General features: G+C 43.6%; 1 protein-coding gene across 2 annotated transcripts; it reads right to left on the bottom strand.

The window, feature by feature from the left end:
* Positions 1-451: 451 nt before the first annotated feature.
* On the bottom strand, positions 452-12,931 carry IFRD1 (interferon related developmental regulator 1). Of its 2 annotated transcripts, XM_075059044.1 has the most exons (12): positions 12,583-12,931; positions 10,366-10,470; positions 9,765-9,846; positions 9,191-9,315; positions 8,746-8,903; positions 7,379-7,429; positions 7,103-7,281; positions 6,889-6,997; positions 4,420-4,554; positions 3,043-3,171; positions 1,939-2,034; positions 452-1,155 (listed from the first exon to the last, which is right to left on the bottom strand). In XM_075059044.1, the coding sequence occupies exons 1-12, from the start codon at positions 12,626-12,628 to the stop codon at positions 1,066-1,068; spliced, it is 1,305 nt and encodes a 434-aa protein (XP_074915145.1). In that variant the 5' UTR covers positions 12,629-12,931; the 3' UTR covers positions 452-1,065. The 2 variants fall into 2 exon arrangements, with proteins under 2 accessions (XP_074915145.1, XP_074915146.1); XM_075059045.1 differs by lacking the exon at positions 7,379-7,429.
* Between the last annotated feature and the right edge of the window lie 3,549 nt (positions 12,932-16,480).

Here is a 16,480-nt window from a genome sequence, read left to right as displayed (position 1 = left end):
GTTCAGAAGCTCCAGCTATGTAGGCTTTAGTGTCTTTATTACATAAACCCCCCATCGTCCCTAGAACAGACACTTCTCAGTTACTGGCACATTTCAGTCCCCTAGAACTGAGGGTAGAGCAGTGGTTTTCAACATGAGGAAAACAGGGCAGCTGGAATGGCTACTGTAAGACAAGGGACAAGGTGTTTTGCAGTACCAGAACTAGAAAATATTTGACCATTACAAAACTGATAACAAGTGAACAGCAGGCTGTTGTGCAGAGCATATGCACATAAGATACACCTTCAAAACACAGCAAGGTAGAGTTTCATGTAGCATCTACTAAGGCATTGAAGACTAACCCAAGCACATGCCAGAATGGGCAACTAAACCCCATCTGTTTCAACCTTTAGGTTTTGCTAGTGTTCCACCTTTTCATTCATGTAGTAATCACTTCTACACAGAAAGCAAGTAGTGAGAAACATCTTTATTCCAAAACTTAAACATCCAATTTCAGAACATGAGAATCTTGTTTTTATTTTACATTGAAGCAAGTACTTGTCACTCACTGCTTCACTGTAAGTGATGGTAATTGAACTTCATAGTCCCCTTCAGGATAAAGTCATACCATGTAGAAATTTCTTTGTCCATCTGGCACTGAAGAGTTTTAAAACTTACCAAAATAACTTCACATGGACAAGTTCATCTTTTCATATTAGCACATTCTTACCAAAACACTTGGTCAATGAATTACTTTAATTTACTTTTACATAAAGCAAGGAATCCAATCTGACACACGGCATTTGACTACAGTTATCCAGCCCATTGAACAGTTCAGTTACAGTATATTCAACCTTTGGAGCAAGTTGCATCTAATGCAAGTCATATAATGTATCCCTGCACCCAATCTTTCATCTATCTATATACAGTGTATATGCAACTAAGCAACAACATGCATTATATTTACAGATTTTATACAATATCCCTGTGCACAACTGCAAACTGTGACTACAGAAATTAAAAAATTCATTTAAAGGTTACAAATCTATTTTAGTTATGAAAATTGAACCCCATGGAAAAGGAGATCTAGAAAAATTCCCCCACGTCTGCTCTTTTATCACGACATTTACTTCTAGCCTTTGTCCGAGCCTTGAATGCTGCAGAGTTGTACAAGTGCTACAAAATAAAAGGAAAAATTAATCACAGATGTTCAAAAGGCTTATGTCCCCTTTAGAGAGTTATTTTAATGTTAAGAAACAGCTGAAAATATCTTTTTATTAATCTTTGGAGTAAATTGGTAGGCTTTCTGAAATTTACAGTAGAATATCTTTGCACCAAAGACTGATGCATTTTAATATATATACATTTAAAAGAAACTTGGACTGTATAAGAAAGGCTGAGCTACGAGCAATTGCAGAAGCTGGTCAGTTGAACATCACACAGACACAATGTAGATTAAGTTTGCCCCCTGGATTACACTTGGTAGCACCATTCCTCAAATTGTTTGTACACATGAGTACGTTCACAACCAACAGAACAAATTCATCCTCCTAGTGTCTGTCTCACACTGGAGAGAGTTTGGGATACTGGCTTTATAAAGACTCAGTTTCTATGGCTTCTTGTAGGTCCCTACTAAAAAACCTACGGCTCTAAGGGCCTGAGTTTCACATGTATGGAGCATGAATCTCATACCAATCAGCAACCATGCCAACCAACCTTCAGACCCCCTTGGGAGAAAAACAGTAGCAGACACATGCCCAGTAGAAAATCTAAAATAAGAGCTCAAAACGATGCATACAAGCAAGCCTTGGTTTCCTTCAGGACAATATGGGGCACTGTTAGAACTAAAGTGATGAGTTTAAAGATGGCACCTCTAAAGTGCATGTTTGGAATACCATTTAATTCAGGAGAAGTATAGCATATGAAGTAAAGAAAATACATTAAGGTGCAATAACCTACCCTTTCAAAACGGGATATCTTCATTGTTTTCAGAGTTGCAGCATCTAGCATTACTGGTGGACCAAGCTCAAACACATTCCGAAGAAAGTCATTTGACTAAACAAGAAACACATCGAACGATCAGTTTTTCCTTTGATTATCACGTCTCCAAAGATGACTACTGTTAAATATCAAGTATTCTAGTAAGAAATAGTAGCAATTTGACACAAATCTTAGTATCTTTTGCAATTAAGCCAGGGAACACTTCTTCCTTTAATCACAATAAGGCTAAGAACTAAAACTGCCCTCTTGAGAAGACACAAACAGCTACCCCCCCACCTCGACATTTTTGTTCCAGCAAATTAGACACTGTTCTGTTACATGCCCTACACAAGATCAGGCAGCTGGACACAGATCTGTATGGTTTCACAACACACCAATTTTAAAATATCTGGCTGTAAAATTAGTATTTGGAAAAGCTGAAAAAGCTGCTACATGCCTGGGCTCCCTCAGGCACATAGAAATGCAACTGACAATGCCCTGAATATTTTAATGCCATGATTATCACAGCAATTTGGGAGCATATACTCCTAAGCTAGAGTTCCTGCTTCTGCTACGTACCTAAACAGATGACTAGTGAACAAGCAGTTCCTAGAACAGAGATAAGGACTTATCCCTTCCTTTTTGGAATGCTGTCATCATTGGCCTGCAAGTTGTGTTCATTATTTTTTACTAAAATTTTGCATTCCTTTTTACAGGCTTGAACAGGAAGGGTTGGAGGCATGCAGCTTTATAGCAGCCAGATGACTACACCACTCTGCTGAAAGAGGGCATAAGGATTCAGGAAAAACCCTGAAGCTAAGAAGATGCTCACAGCTTCAATCTCTTACTTGTTGAAAGTTTTCTAACTGGTAACCCAGCACACCCAGGCTACAGCTCTGAAGCAGCTCACCCCAACAGTTCTAGCTCACTGTAGTTCATTTTCTAAGTGCTGCCTTTTAACACTTATAATGAAGGCCCATCATTTCACCAAGTTCTACTCACGATTTCATAATTCAGACTGAATGACTACAAAGAAACCAGACAGGGAACAACAGTCTGAGCATGTATCAAACAGCAGCTCACCTGCAAATGATATTGCATCCCCGACCCCAGAATCTCCTTGAAGGTATCGTAAGTTTGTTTTTTAACCCAGCAGTCAATATACATGCGCTCAGGTCCAAACTTAACCATCTCTGTAGGAAAGTCACGCTCCTATCCAAAATTAAAGGAAACAATATATATAATTTTAATTTAAACAGTCTTTTGTATTAGGAATTGTATATGTCTCAATGAACTTTATTTTCGTTAATAAATTTGGAACACCAAAACCTTCCAAATAATATTGCATATGCTAAAGATTGTATTTGTTTCTAAACTGATGCACACCTAAAGTTAAATCTCATGTAAGACTTGAAGCTGACATTCTTCCAAGTCAGAAAGCATTTAAAACACCCACAACCCTTAACTTTAAACTTACTTTAAGAATTGTACTTATCTCCAGAAAAACCAGTTTGAGTACAGGAGTCACCTTTCAGTCAGTTTGTAAGCGTCATTTAGTCCCCACCTTTCAAGTGCAGCAAGCTACATTTGTGACAATGGAATGTAACAAGCCCTAGTAAGTGACTCAGATTCTTCTACAGGCAGAATCTCAAAGGTGACTTCAAATCACTTCAAAGCCTTCTCCTTAGCTTCCGAGATGTTTAACCATTCCAAATGTCAACTAATATTTAGTTGGTCTTACCTATACAGCAATGTAAAAAGTAATTATCTGACAAAAAAATCTAGTTCAAGAGGTGTAAGATAAGAAATAATCCATTAAAGTGATAGAAGTTTGACATTTGTCTTCGAGGCTTTACTCAGATGTCACTAACCAAGTATTTTGAGAGTTCTGCTTTGTGTATTGTTCTCAGTCTGGATACGGAAAACCAGAATATTACAGCACAACAATTAGGACAACTGCCCCTCATACACAAACACTTCTTTGGCCCCTGACAGAGGTGCCATTTGGAAATGTATCTTACTACTAAGTTGCTTTTTCTTTACTATGCACAACAGTTCAGTAAGAGATTTTACAATAAACCTTTTCACAGAATTCAGAACACTAATTTGCATGCACTACAAGCTTTCGGTGAAAAAAATCTGCTCATGGTATAAAATAAAAAGAACTTAGTATTTACAGTGCAATTTTTAGCATTCTTTACAAGAAAAAAACCACAACCCTCTTCAGTATGGAAGTCAAGTCTGGAGCAAAATAAACAAAGTTTAACTTTCCTTGCTCTACATTTCCAAAAAAGCAGTTTTATTTTGTGTAAGTGATCAGAATTTGAAATCTCATTTAAACTAATTTTTTCCTGTTGCTTTTACTGAAACAGTAATTCTATTTAATAATAAAACGATTTTCATTAAATTGTACACTACATAGTTACAATCCAGACATTCAAACCAAGACAAAACAATCACCTCAACAGCTCGTAGAACATCTCTGAAGACAGATCGCTGCTTTCTTTTATCTACTTTGGCTCGGTGCTTATTTCCATCAGTAGCCAGAGCTCTTAGTTTCTCTGTCAGAAGCTCCATATCTTCATAAAAGAAATCCTAGTAAAAAAAAGTGGGGGGTTTTGTTTTGGTTTTCTGGGTATTTTGTTTGTTTCTTTTTTTAGTTTCTGGCCTTAACGTCTTTTCCTGCAAATAGGAAAATGGTTCTCTCCAAATTCTGGGCACGCAGACCTCTACAACCTGTTACTTAAAGAGACAGAGATGGCACTAACTTCCTGTAGTTCCTTCTGCAGTGTTTAAGCCAGTAAGAACAAAGTCACAGCATCCAGTTTACCCAAGAAGGACACTATCAAACTCTGTTTTGGTAGTTAGAGCTACATGACACTGTACAGCTCCTTCAATGTGTGTATATACCTGTCAATCTGTTCTGCTCCATAATTCCAAGGGACTCAAACTGCCTAACTGATCTGCTGAACCTGGCTGCCGGTCCTGTCGACAAGCTGAGGGCATTTTCAGGTTATTAGCACAGAACTCATGCTGCTGGAGATGGATCGTGAGACACCATTAGACTGACAGTACAGAATATATTTAGTCATTAGTCTCATATGGGGTGGAAAATTATAACGCAGTTTTTAAAAAAATGCTTAACAAAACACTCCAAGTAAACATTAATGCATAATTGTTTAGCAGGAAATATTTTCTCCCCTCCATTTGCTAATTCAGTGGTAGTTTACCTGGATTAGTAAGAATGTATGTAAACTTATGTAAAAACAAGTTTTTGTGGTTTTTTTAATCTGTCAACTGACTAGGTTGAGTTTACTGCATGCTTTTTAAAAGAAACTGGTCAAAGCCAAAACATGGTAAGCATTTTTAATCTGTGCTGATTGTTAAGGATCCAAAGAGAGTAATTTGTAATGATTAAAAGGGCATTTCCTCAATGGAACAGAAGTTTTTAATGAATATAGTCTCATTTGTTAACACATTTTAAAGATTTTAGTTACTTGCAGCCAGTTTGACCAAATAAAGGATCAAGTTCCAGTCTCTTTTTTCTTTCAAAGTTGGTGTCCTAGTGGGCACAGGAAGCTGGGAGGGGACACAGCCAGGGCAGCCAACCCAAAGTGGCCATTCCATACCATGTAACATCATGCCCAGTATATAAACTGGGGGGAGTTGGCCTGGGGGGCCAGACTGCTGCTCAGGAACTAACTGGGTCAGTGAGTGGTGAGCAATTGCATTGTGCATCACTTGTATATTCCAATCCTTTTATTATTACTATTGTCATTTTATTAGTGTTATCACTATTAGTTTCTTATTTTCTGTTCTATTAAACTGTTCTTATCTCAACCCACAACTTTTACTTCTTTTTCTGATTCTCTCCTCCATCCCACTGGGTGAGGGGGAGTGAGTGAGCAGCTGTGTGGTGCTTAGTTGCTGGCTGGGGTTAAACCGCAACAGTTGGTTTCCATAACAAGAGACTCAAATCCCTTCTGTTTGCCATTATATAGAAGTCTCAGCATATTGTTTCAGATTATACAGTGTTAGTGTGTCATGCATCGTGACTCAATTGGAGTTATCTTTTCACTTTGGACAGTGTTCTGGCAAAGCTTGGTAGCCTTGACCAAGCTAGGAGCCATTCAGGCAGCTCTTCCAAACTGTGCTATGGGTAAGTGAAAACTGTTTCCTTCAGTGCTGTCAAGAAAACAGTTCAGAAATTAATAAGGCATATTGAGGAATGTAAAGGCAAGTTTAGCTGTGTGTAATACCGAGAAGCTTGCACCTAATCCAACTCAAAAGCAAACCCCAAGAAATCTCACCAAATGTAGCAATGCTGGTATCTGTGCAAAATTTGTACAAATCCTTTCAAAATCTGCCCCCTTAAACTGACTGACTAGTCCCCAACTGACTAAAATAGTCACAAATGCTGTGAAACCATCATGCAATACTAGTTATTCTTCTCAAGGTACCTAAATAAGGATACTGAAAATGCAATACTAAAAGTTAACATGGTTTCTACTGAAGGATAGATTTTTAGCTGTGAGAGCAGAATTGTGCAGGTTGTGAATCACTAACTTGTCTGCATAAGTATCTAATGAGTGTTCCCACTACAGTAAACAACACTGTTTTATCCTGGAATCTCTCTAGGAATTTTTTTTTTTAAAGCTGGTGTTGTATTTATATTTTAAAGCTTGCACACTACATTTCTAGTTGCTCTTCAGTACCGTTTGATGTGTTTTGTTACATTGGTCCTGTTCTGCAGTATGGAAATTAGTGTAAAAAATGATAGCTAAATTGCTGTGAATTATTGCTACACCCTCTTAGACTAGGGCAGATTCAATACAAAGAACACAACCCAGTGAATTCCCCGCCACTTGTTGAGATCCAGGGTGCTACGCAACACAGGTTAAATAATTTGTCTTGTCATCATCTACTTACAGCATCTGTTTCACGTGCCAGTTCAAACAGAAGAGCTAGTGTTTCTCCAGCAGCTATTCTCATGTTGAGGTCATCACAAGACAGGAGACTTGGAAGTTTATGCAAGTGCCTAAGGAGTAAGTCACATTTCATTAAGATCTGCATTTTGTTGACACTGCTTCACTGCATATAAAAACAGTCATTATAAATTTTGTTTTCCAATAAAGATACTCACATTTCAATTTTCTTCTTCACTTCATTCATTGGACAAATGGTCAACAACAGTGTCCATGCTAAGAGAGCACTGATGTGAAGCACAGTATTATGGGTACTTGATACGCCATTAGTGTCTCTGTCTCGCTGATAGGCCTTTGTGAAGATGTTTTCCAGGCATTCCATAGTAGAGTACAGCTCCTGAACAGGGTAAAAAAAGATCATAGAAGCAGATTAAGATCCACACATTTTCATATCGTCAATTTATATACATAAAAAAAGTATTTTTTATCCTCACCGTAATGTCATCAGTGACAATGAAACAGCAAATCCCTAAGCAGGTTGCACACTAGACATAAAAGAAAAAAAAAGTCAGCATTTAACATTAACGTTACCATTGACAAAACCTCTGAAATTCAGCACCTGGAGTAATTGAGACTTGAGATTAAGACCTTAGCAGAGTAGAAGTCTTCAACACTGTTTAATTCAGCTACCTTGTAACAGTTAGCTCTCAGTTCCCTCTACTGTCAGGATTTTACAATATATGCTACTTAAAAGCCTTAACTATTCATGCCATATTATCTAATATAGCTTACAAAGCCGCTCCAAAAAGCTACATGTAGCACTCCTTTCACCCAATTATTTTAAATCCCACCAGAATTCACTAGCAGAAATTATGTTGATAAACAGTAAGGGACATGTGATATGTATACATAGCTATGGGAAGCATTTTCCCCCTCTCTGCCCACTATTACAACTAAATGTCATGAAAACACTGGACTTCAAGAGCCTTTCTTGGCACTTCCCAACTTTTACTGCAAGGTCCTGTACTGCAACTACACATCTCTTCCTTATTCCCCGTATTCAACTCAGTCTCCTCTTACAAAGAATAAGAAAAGAAGTGCTTGAAAGTGATGCCTGCACTAACCACACAGGCCTCAAAACTACACTTAAACAGGACAAGCTTTAAGGGCTTTTGTTTGTTTGTAGAAACAACTGCCATTGAACTAATACTAGCTCCTCTTCCAGCTGACAGTATCTATTGTAACACAGCTTGTGTAAAATAGGAGAAGTAGCCAGCTATGTAATGATAAAGGTAAGTTGGAAAATACTAGTTAAAATTCTGAAGCTTAAAAAAACCCCTCTTGGCAAGAGCTTTAGAGACTCTTCAGTCAATATTTCAAGTATACCGCTAATGTATAGATGAGATGACTGGGTGAAAAACTTAATATACTTTTGGTAGTATGAATGCACCAAGTATGTAGTTCTAGGTCTGCTATATATAGTTTTATCATACATAAATATATTTTACATTCCTCTGCTGTTAAAGTTAGAATTAATACAGGAAGAAGGATACATCAGTCAGTGGGAAAACTTTCTTTTTTTTTTCTATAGAACTTCAACATCCACCCTCAGGACTGCAGTTAAGGAGACTGCGACTTGACAGAGTACTTTAAGGAAGTTCCTAGGCTGAAGAAGAGAATGACGTTCAACCTTTAGGTGGAACTTTTCAAGCCAGTGAAAACTGCTATGCATCATTCGGAGCATACGTCAACATCATGAGTTCACACTAGTATAGTAACCTTTAGTTCTGGATTACACAATAGTGAGTTGGTCAAAAACTGCCCTCTGTCCCTTCCTGGCAAATAAACATTTTATACTTACAGCCTGTCTGGCTTGGACACTGGCTGTTCCATCACAGACAATCTTCTTCAGAACCGGACCAAGGGTCTTAAAAATCTCTTCACTTTCAATTCCTGACCCCATCTGCACACACAGAAGACATGCCAGTCCGGCAGCTGCACACTGTTCGTCACTCTTACCTAGAGATTAACATGCTAAGATGAGTAATCACCTTGTGCATTGCTTCCTTTAAAGATCATTAGTCTGAAAACTTGCAAGTGGAAATTCAGAAACCAACAGAAGATAATTTCAGTTAATTTTCTAGGTCAGTTAAAGTGAACATCTAAATTAAAAAATGGAATGTTGTTAACATAACTAAATTAAGCACTCTATAAAGTACTAGAGAAGCCTCACAGTCTTAATTTCTTTTAAATGATAAGCTATTTCATGGGGATTATTGCTTTCTAATAGCAAGCACGTTAATTACCTTTCTTTATGCAGCGTTCAATGCTATCAGTTAGTGTCATTCTCCTTTCCATGATAAATTCATATAGTATTTTAGAAGAAAAAGCACTTTTCAGACTTTCAAGAGCTGCTTGTCTTGTCTTTGCACTGTTAGAAGAGAGAAGGAAGACCTCCTGAAATCAGCACACATCTGTTAAAGCTCAGCCTTTATTTTTATGGTAGTTTCTACTTGTCTGCACCCAATAGAAGAGTAACCCACAGCAGCACCATGAAGTACAAAATGCTATGAATTGCCTCCTTCCTCAAGGATAGAGAAACTTAGGTTGGAGATAAGAGTTCACAGTAGTACACCAAGCTAGAAATAAAGTCACTCTATTTCAAGCTACTAGGAAAGGAAAAGTCTGACTCTCACGTATCCAAAAACTTGGCAGAGGTAGAAAGATCTTTTCAGATGCACAAGAAAAGCAAGTCCTCCCCAGCATGAAATAACTGTAATTTCAGTAAGCATATAAAAGAGTTTGGTGCATATTTCCCTTCTCATGTCAGAGAAAGCCAGAAAACAATGGATGAATGTGTTTCTTCAAAGCATACTATACCTCTTGTCCAATGTAAGATCAATAAATCCCTTCAATTTGTATTCTAAGTCTTCTTGAGTGGCTTCTTCATCAACTTCAGGCCCTAATCCAAAGGAAATAATTTAGTCCTACTGATATACACTTTATTAGCAGACACAGTAGTATCCAACACTTAACATTTTTAATACTAGTGAGAAAGTAGTTTAACATAGACAATAGCTACAGAATTGTTCGGTGTTAAAGCAAGAGAATGGTGTTAAGCCTACTGCAAACTGCCCCTTAAAATACTTTTATAACAATTGATCTATTAATACATCTGTGCTGTTTCTATACCTGCTTCTTACATGTGCCAAGACATGTGCACTTTAAAATTCTTACTGTCTCCAAAAGTTAGCATTGTATAATTCTAATAGAAAGAAGCCCAATAGTTTCGTGGGAGGCTCATGAAACCTGGAATACATTCTTACCAAACAAAACGATAGCCACTAGATTAACAATCATATAACATTTAACAGAAGTCATTATTTTGCTACTGCTACTTACAGTCTAGTACTTAAGCTCTTAAGTCAGCTCATGGTTTATATTTTTAAAAAGATTAATAGGTATAAATGAAAGACTATACCATCCTCAGTGAAGCTAGCAGGATCGCTGAAGCCACTGCAGTGGCTCATAGTTTCAATTGAAGCATCTTCATCACTAAAAGGCTGCACATTTCTGGGCTGACCACCTTAAGGAAAGATGAATACATTAGTTTGTTCATTTTTCATATGCAAAAGGAAGATCTGAACACTGAAAGTAGGATTTAACCCTCCCAACAGATTCACTCTCCCTGACCCAGCCACGGAAAGCACATTTCTCTCCTCTGCTAGGTCTTTTAATCCCAGCTGTCCTGAAGACCGAGTTGGCTCTGTTCTGGAAGATCATTTGTGAATGGTGGGGAAGACCCCACCTAGTTTTCCAAGTACCGGTAGAACTCCTGACTTCGGATTTAGGATGCTTCTACAGTCAACTTCAAGTTAATGCAATTTCCTGTGACTGTGCTTTAAAAGTAGCTCTATATTAACTGTTAGGACAAGCTACCTAAAGAAATCGCCGTACTATCTTTATTTTTCAATTTTGAGGTACTTCAAGGCAGGGTAAGTTATACATTTAGGCAAACATACATTACCCAGTTCAATGCAGGATTTACGGGATTAAGTATAGCACGTGCAGCATCAGCAATGTCCAACCCTATTTCAATACTGAATTACAAATACGAGCCAGAACATCAAATGCTTCAACAGGGGGAAAAAAGTTTTCCCTCTCAGGATCAAGAAGGCCTCGGCTCAGGAACGTCAGTCTTTTTGAAGAAAGGAGTATTATTTTCACCAGTGTTCATTTCCACTACTTTTTGTAACTGTATCTTATTCTTACAGCATTAGGAGTTGGAGGAGTTTGATCTGATAATACTGTAATTTCTACTGCTGTCCTATCCTAGCCCTTTGCATCTACTAACGTTGATTAGCAAAAGAATAGTTTTACTGTTATGTCTCCAGCAGTTCCCAAATGTCATTTACAGAACTCAGAATTCTGCTCTTCCGCCTAGTTTTTTGTGGTACAGTTGATTCTAAATTATTTAAGAAGGCAGCATGCAGTGCTTGGCTGCTTCAGGCAGGCTTCCTGACTACCAAGACCCCCCCCAAAGCATTTTTATCTAGGCAGAATCAACCTTGAGTTGATCACTGTCCAAATGCTTTTCCAGTAAAGTTAAATTCACACTTCAGAGGTGTTGCAGCTCTGAGGTGCAAACCAACTACTTGTCTCACTGACCATGTCCCTTGATGTTTCCTATAGTTACAGGGGAGAAGCACTAGCCAATGTGCAGACCAAGAAACTTGGAAGCTCAGAGTTCTGGCACAGCCACCTTCTTGCCTCTGGTGATGTCAAGCAGGGAAGTTCAAAGGGAGAAGTGGCAAGAATGACTGCCAGCCCTTCACAAACTAAAATAAAAGCAGCTGCAGAAAGAGCCAGTGAACTGCTCGCTTCCTGAACGTTTGATACTTCGAGAGACAGACTCTGCTCACAGCTATGGCAGCCTGAAGTGAAATTTCTCACCCCACAAAATCTCCATTCGGCCCAGGCATCAGCACCTCAGCCACACACATCCCGGATCGGTATGAAGACTTGTTTACCTTCTAACACCCTCCTTCAGGCCAAGAAGGGTTGTGGTTTGTTTGTTTTTTTTTTTTAAAGGCACTGCAGCCTTTCGAGCACAATACGCCGACGTACAGCCAACACCAGCCACCGGACTGACAGCAGCAGCCGTCCCCGTGTCCCCCCCCCCCCCTGCCCCGGGAAGGGCCCACGCCGGTGCAGCGGCGAGGACACCGGCGGCTCTACGTGCCGGCGTCGGGCCCCACCGCCACTCACGCCGCGGGGTTCGGCCTTCCCCGCCGCGGCCGGGCTCCCCGCGCTGCCCCGGGCCCAGCCGCTGCCCTCAGGGCGCTGCTCGCCGCCGCCAGGCACGGCCGCCGCCTCCCCGGGGCCGCCCGCGCCGCCGGGCGCATGCGCGCAAAGGCCGTGAGGTGGCGGTTTCGGGGCCGGCTCCGGTCAGCCCGGCGGCGCCGCCCGGCCCGGGCCCGGGCCCAGGCCCGGCTGCGGCTCCCTCCCGCCCAGCGGGGAGCTCCGCGGCCGCGCCCGTCCCGCCCTGCCGCTTTCCCACTAAGCCCCGCAGGGCGCCGGGGAGCAGCCGGCCCGGCCGCCCCGCGGCCTCTCTGGTCGGCCAAGGCCTGCTCGCCCGCCCCGGCGGCTCGTCGGGTGAACTCCGCGCCCCCCCCCCCCCCGCCCCGGCCGCGCTTACCGGCTCCGCGCTGGTGGTTGCTCCCCCGCTTCTTAGGCTTGGGCATGGTCGCAGCGGCGCTCGGCTCGGCTCGGCTCCGCTCCCGCGGCCCCTCTCCGGGTCTCGGTCTCTCCGCTCCCCCCCCGCCCGGGAATCAGCGACAATCAGCCGATGGAAGAGCAGGATGGCTTTTTACTCCAACGCTTCTGCGAGGCCGACTTCCCGGGCCGGGGCAGCGGAGGTGATTGGCGAAAGCAGGCGGAGGACGAACCGGCGGCGAAGGCAGAAATCCCCGTGGAGGCCCGTGAGCGGAGTCGATGCATCTTTCTCCTCTCAGACACCCGGGGCTAAAGGCGCGGAGGGGGCGCCGGCGCCGCTTTTATAGCCCGCCGGCCTGCGGGGGCGGGGCCGCGCGCGACGCGCCGTTGCCGCCAGCCAATGGCCGGGCGCGGCGGCGGCGAGCGGGAGCCCTCTGACGCGGCCGCGCCGTTGCCCAGTGGCTGGGCGGGGCGGGGCGGGGCGGGGCGGGGATGTCGCCGCCGCCGCCGCCTCGCGCGCCCTCTGCCGTTGGCGCGGCTGGCGGCGGGAAACGGGCGGCCGGTTTCGTGAGGGGAAGGGCGGCCGGTTGCGTGAGGGGAAGGGCGGCCGGTTTCGTGAGGGGAAGGGCGGCGGGCGGCGAGGGACGCGCTGCGGGCTGGCCGCCGCGTTACCGTCGTGGGACGTCGCTGCGCGAACCCTCCGTTCCAGAACCGATCGCCGGGGCGGGTGGGTTGCTTCTTCACAGCGGATTATCTGCCGCGCACGGCGGAAGGGGGGTTTCCTGTCACGGTTTTGTCCGTTCTCTCTCCCTGTTTGAAGACTTGGCGCTTTTAAGCCTAAATGCCTTTATTTTTAACCCCAAACTGATTTTTTGGGGTTCCGGTTTTCCGCTGCGCTTCCAGTAAAGAAGAACAGAGTAGCGGTCCTACCCACCAAAAATACATTTCCTTATAATATTTCTGAAACATGCTTCTGAATTCTCACTGGTGGGCCGTAACACTACCACAGTATCTGGGGGCGGGAAGAGAATTTTGCGGAACTTGCTGAAAAGTTACATAAGACATAGCAGCAATTACACTCTTTGAATTCCTTTGCGTACAAAGTGTATTTACACTGACTTCCAGAAAGGCAAACTTTCATAACAATTCTCTGTAAGTGCTGCATGAAAAATAAAGGAAATGTGGGGTTTAGTGATCGGGTTTAGTGACCCGTCTGTGCATCTCGAGTAAGGAAATGCCAGTAGTGCCTATTTCTAGGAAACAGTAGCTGTCAGCTGTGGTACCGGTGGGTGCTGGCAGAGCCTGATGTTTTGGGTTTCTGTGCGGCATGAGCCTCCTGGTGACCATTCCCTTGGGCATGGGAGAATCAAATTTCTGAAAAGGTTTAGCCAGTTCTTCTAGCATCCTATTTAAGAAGAGCAGAAAAAGAGACGAAAGTCAGTACGTACTGCATGCGTACAGGACAACACATGGGTGTCTCAGGGGCGCCGGTGGCTCTTCTCCTTCAGGTTGAAATGTCAGAGCAAGGGACAGCCTTCCAGGTAAGTAGGCAGAGGAGCTGCAGTTACATACAGAAGGCGTAACTGTACCCTTGGGTACACAAGAGTTAATACCAGAACAAGGGAGCAGTGCTGGGTAAGCTACGGCACCTAATAGCAGCCAAGCATACTTGTACGGCGGGGGTATTTGAGGTGCAAGATGCCAATACCATTTTAGTGAGGTCAGCCATGTCCTAACCGTTTCCTGTGTGCTGGCCCTCTTAATATATAGATTAATCTCAGAGCTGCAGGCTGGCCGGCCGGCCTAGACTTCACTGAAATTGTTGCCGTCGTGGTGATAGCCCCGTCTCACAACAATGCTGTCTGAGGCTGCCGGTGAGGATTAGTTTTAATGCTGAACTCCCTGCAGGTGTGACAGAGAGCCTGAACAACACGCAGAACTGTGCGTGTACACGTGGCAGTCCAGGTGTCCTGCAGCGGGCAGGCGCGACAGCAGTATTACCTCGTGGTGGAACGGGAAGAGTGAAGAGAAGTGTCGTAGCCCTTGTGTGTTTGAAGGTGGTCTCGCCAGGACAGGTGGAGGTAAAGCCCTGGAGAGGGAGAGGAGAGGGCATCGCAGCTGAGGTGGGAAAAGCAGCTGCTAAGGTACAAAAAGGTGTTGCCAGACTCAGACAACCAAAATAAATTGCGAAAGGTGACAAAACCAAAGAACTCGTGACTACTTTGGATATGTGACCGCTTTAAATTTTACTCGGGCTTCTGAAATATGCAGTAGTCTCCAGGTTACCAAGATTCCCTGGTTATCTGACCAACAGTTCAGTGAGGTTGCGCGAGAGTAGTTGCATATCACTGCTTAGTGTTGCCGTCTGTCTGTGACAGAACAGACTCTTTGTCTCGATTGCTGACTTCTTGCCCACTATCCTGATTTATTCTATTGGCAGGAACGCATGGCGCCAGTAGGCTGGCTCAAGACAATTTTCTAACTAAAATCTTTGGCTAAAAGGAGAGTCACGCGGTGTCGGCAGTCTGTATACCTATTATCTGCCTTGTGCTGGAGCTACTGGTGTCGGGGGTGTCACAGTCCCACCGGCACCGATGATACCAGCGGTAGGTGAGAGGTGGCATCCTTTGGAAAAACGTTAGGTGAGAGGTGGCATCCTTTGGAAAAACGCGTTTTGTGAAGCAGCAAGGCGAGCTGGGAGCAGAGGGTGACAGCAAGGCAGGCGTGGCGGTGGCTTCACTACCAAAGAGGAGCAGCCCCACTGCACCCAAACAAGAAGAGCAAAGCAGGTCTGGTGGTGGTTACGAGTGTCAGCTAAGAGTACAGACGGCCGGTGACGATCCAAGTGACCGTAGTGACAAGGAGGTCTGAGGTCAGGCCAGAAAGCCAAGTCAGCGAGTCAGGGTCAGAATCGGGTTCAGTGAAAATAACCAGGGCCAGCCAGCCACCGGTCCAGTCATCATCAGAGAAGTCCCCAGTGACGGGAAGGATCCGAGTTCAGCCCAGGTGGGTCAGGGTCTGGACCAGCGGGTACGAGGCCGGGCACAGGGTTATCTGTAACATAGCTCAGGCAAGGACCAAGGGAGAGTGCTTCAGCGTAAGTGCAGCTCCTGAGCGAAAGTAAGCGGCTCTTGCTTCTTCCAGCCCGTTCTCATGCAGCAGTTTGATCCAAGGCCACTTGGCTGCACCATGGCAGAGCTGCCTTCGAGCACAGGGAGCTGAGTGCTGACAAAGGCCCCAAGAAAAGGGCTAATGAAGAACTTCAGCCCAGCTAAGGGACATACGTATGTGACTGACTCAGTATATGTGGCTTAGTAAGTATTTGTACGCCAGAGTTTGTAAACCATCATCATTTATGAATGATTGGAAGCATGGCCAGGCATACTCTGTTTACCCCATTAAATGCTGTAAAGAAGTCAGAAATGAGGGAATCACGTGGATCCTGGATTCATACGGGTGTGTTTTCCTCCTCTTTTGACATGATGCTTCTGCTATCTTTGCAGACAAAATCCTTTGGATTTTCTTTTTTCTTTCTGCAATTCCTTAGGACGTGACTCTCTTCAGACATAGCAAAGAATCCCAGGCTCATGCTGGTTGCCTTGTGTTGCACGGTCAACTTTCTCACAATCATAAAAGATCTCAGAACCAAGAAAAGAGTCCAAAGCTGGAAGATGGGCCATGCTAAGGCAGTCCCTGGATGAATACTCCAAAATGCCTGTGTTTCTAGTGACCTACCAGGACTGACAGGCCTTCAGAGTGTGAACCGGTTAGCAGTGCCACGTTCCTTACTCTGGAACACTTAATGCTCCAGATGTTGTCAGCATTGGTGTGTAGCCTCACTGCCCGAAATAAATCTGCCCATAATAAATTACAGCCACAGC

The sequence above is a fragment of the Buteo buteo genome, chromosome 28 (assembly GCF_964188355.1).
Source record: "Buteo buteo chromosome 28, bButBut1.hap1.1, whole genome shotgun sequence".
In the NCBI taxonomy this organism is placed as follows: Eukaryota; Metazoa; Chordata; class Aves; order Accipitriformes; family Accipitridae; genus Buteo; species Buteo buteo.
This window is presented reverse-complemented; position numbering and strand designations above follow the sequence as displayed.

Bases quoted from the DNA above. Each gene is read 5' to 3' on its own strand.
- IFRD1 (XM_075059044.1), bottom strand. From the start codon at position 12,628: ATGCCCAAGCCTAAGAAGCGGGGGAGCAACCACCAGCGCGGAGCCG. The intron at 9,316-9,764 runs GTATAGTATGCT...CTCTTCTAACAG, and splicing joins GATCTTACATTGGACAAGAG to TGCAAAGACAAGACAAGCAG. The intron at 8,904-9,190 runs GTAATTAACGTG...GTTAATCTCTAG, and splicing joins TGAACGCTGCATAAAGAAAG to GTAAGAGTGACGAACAGTGT.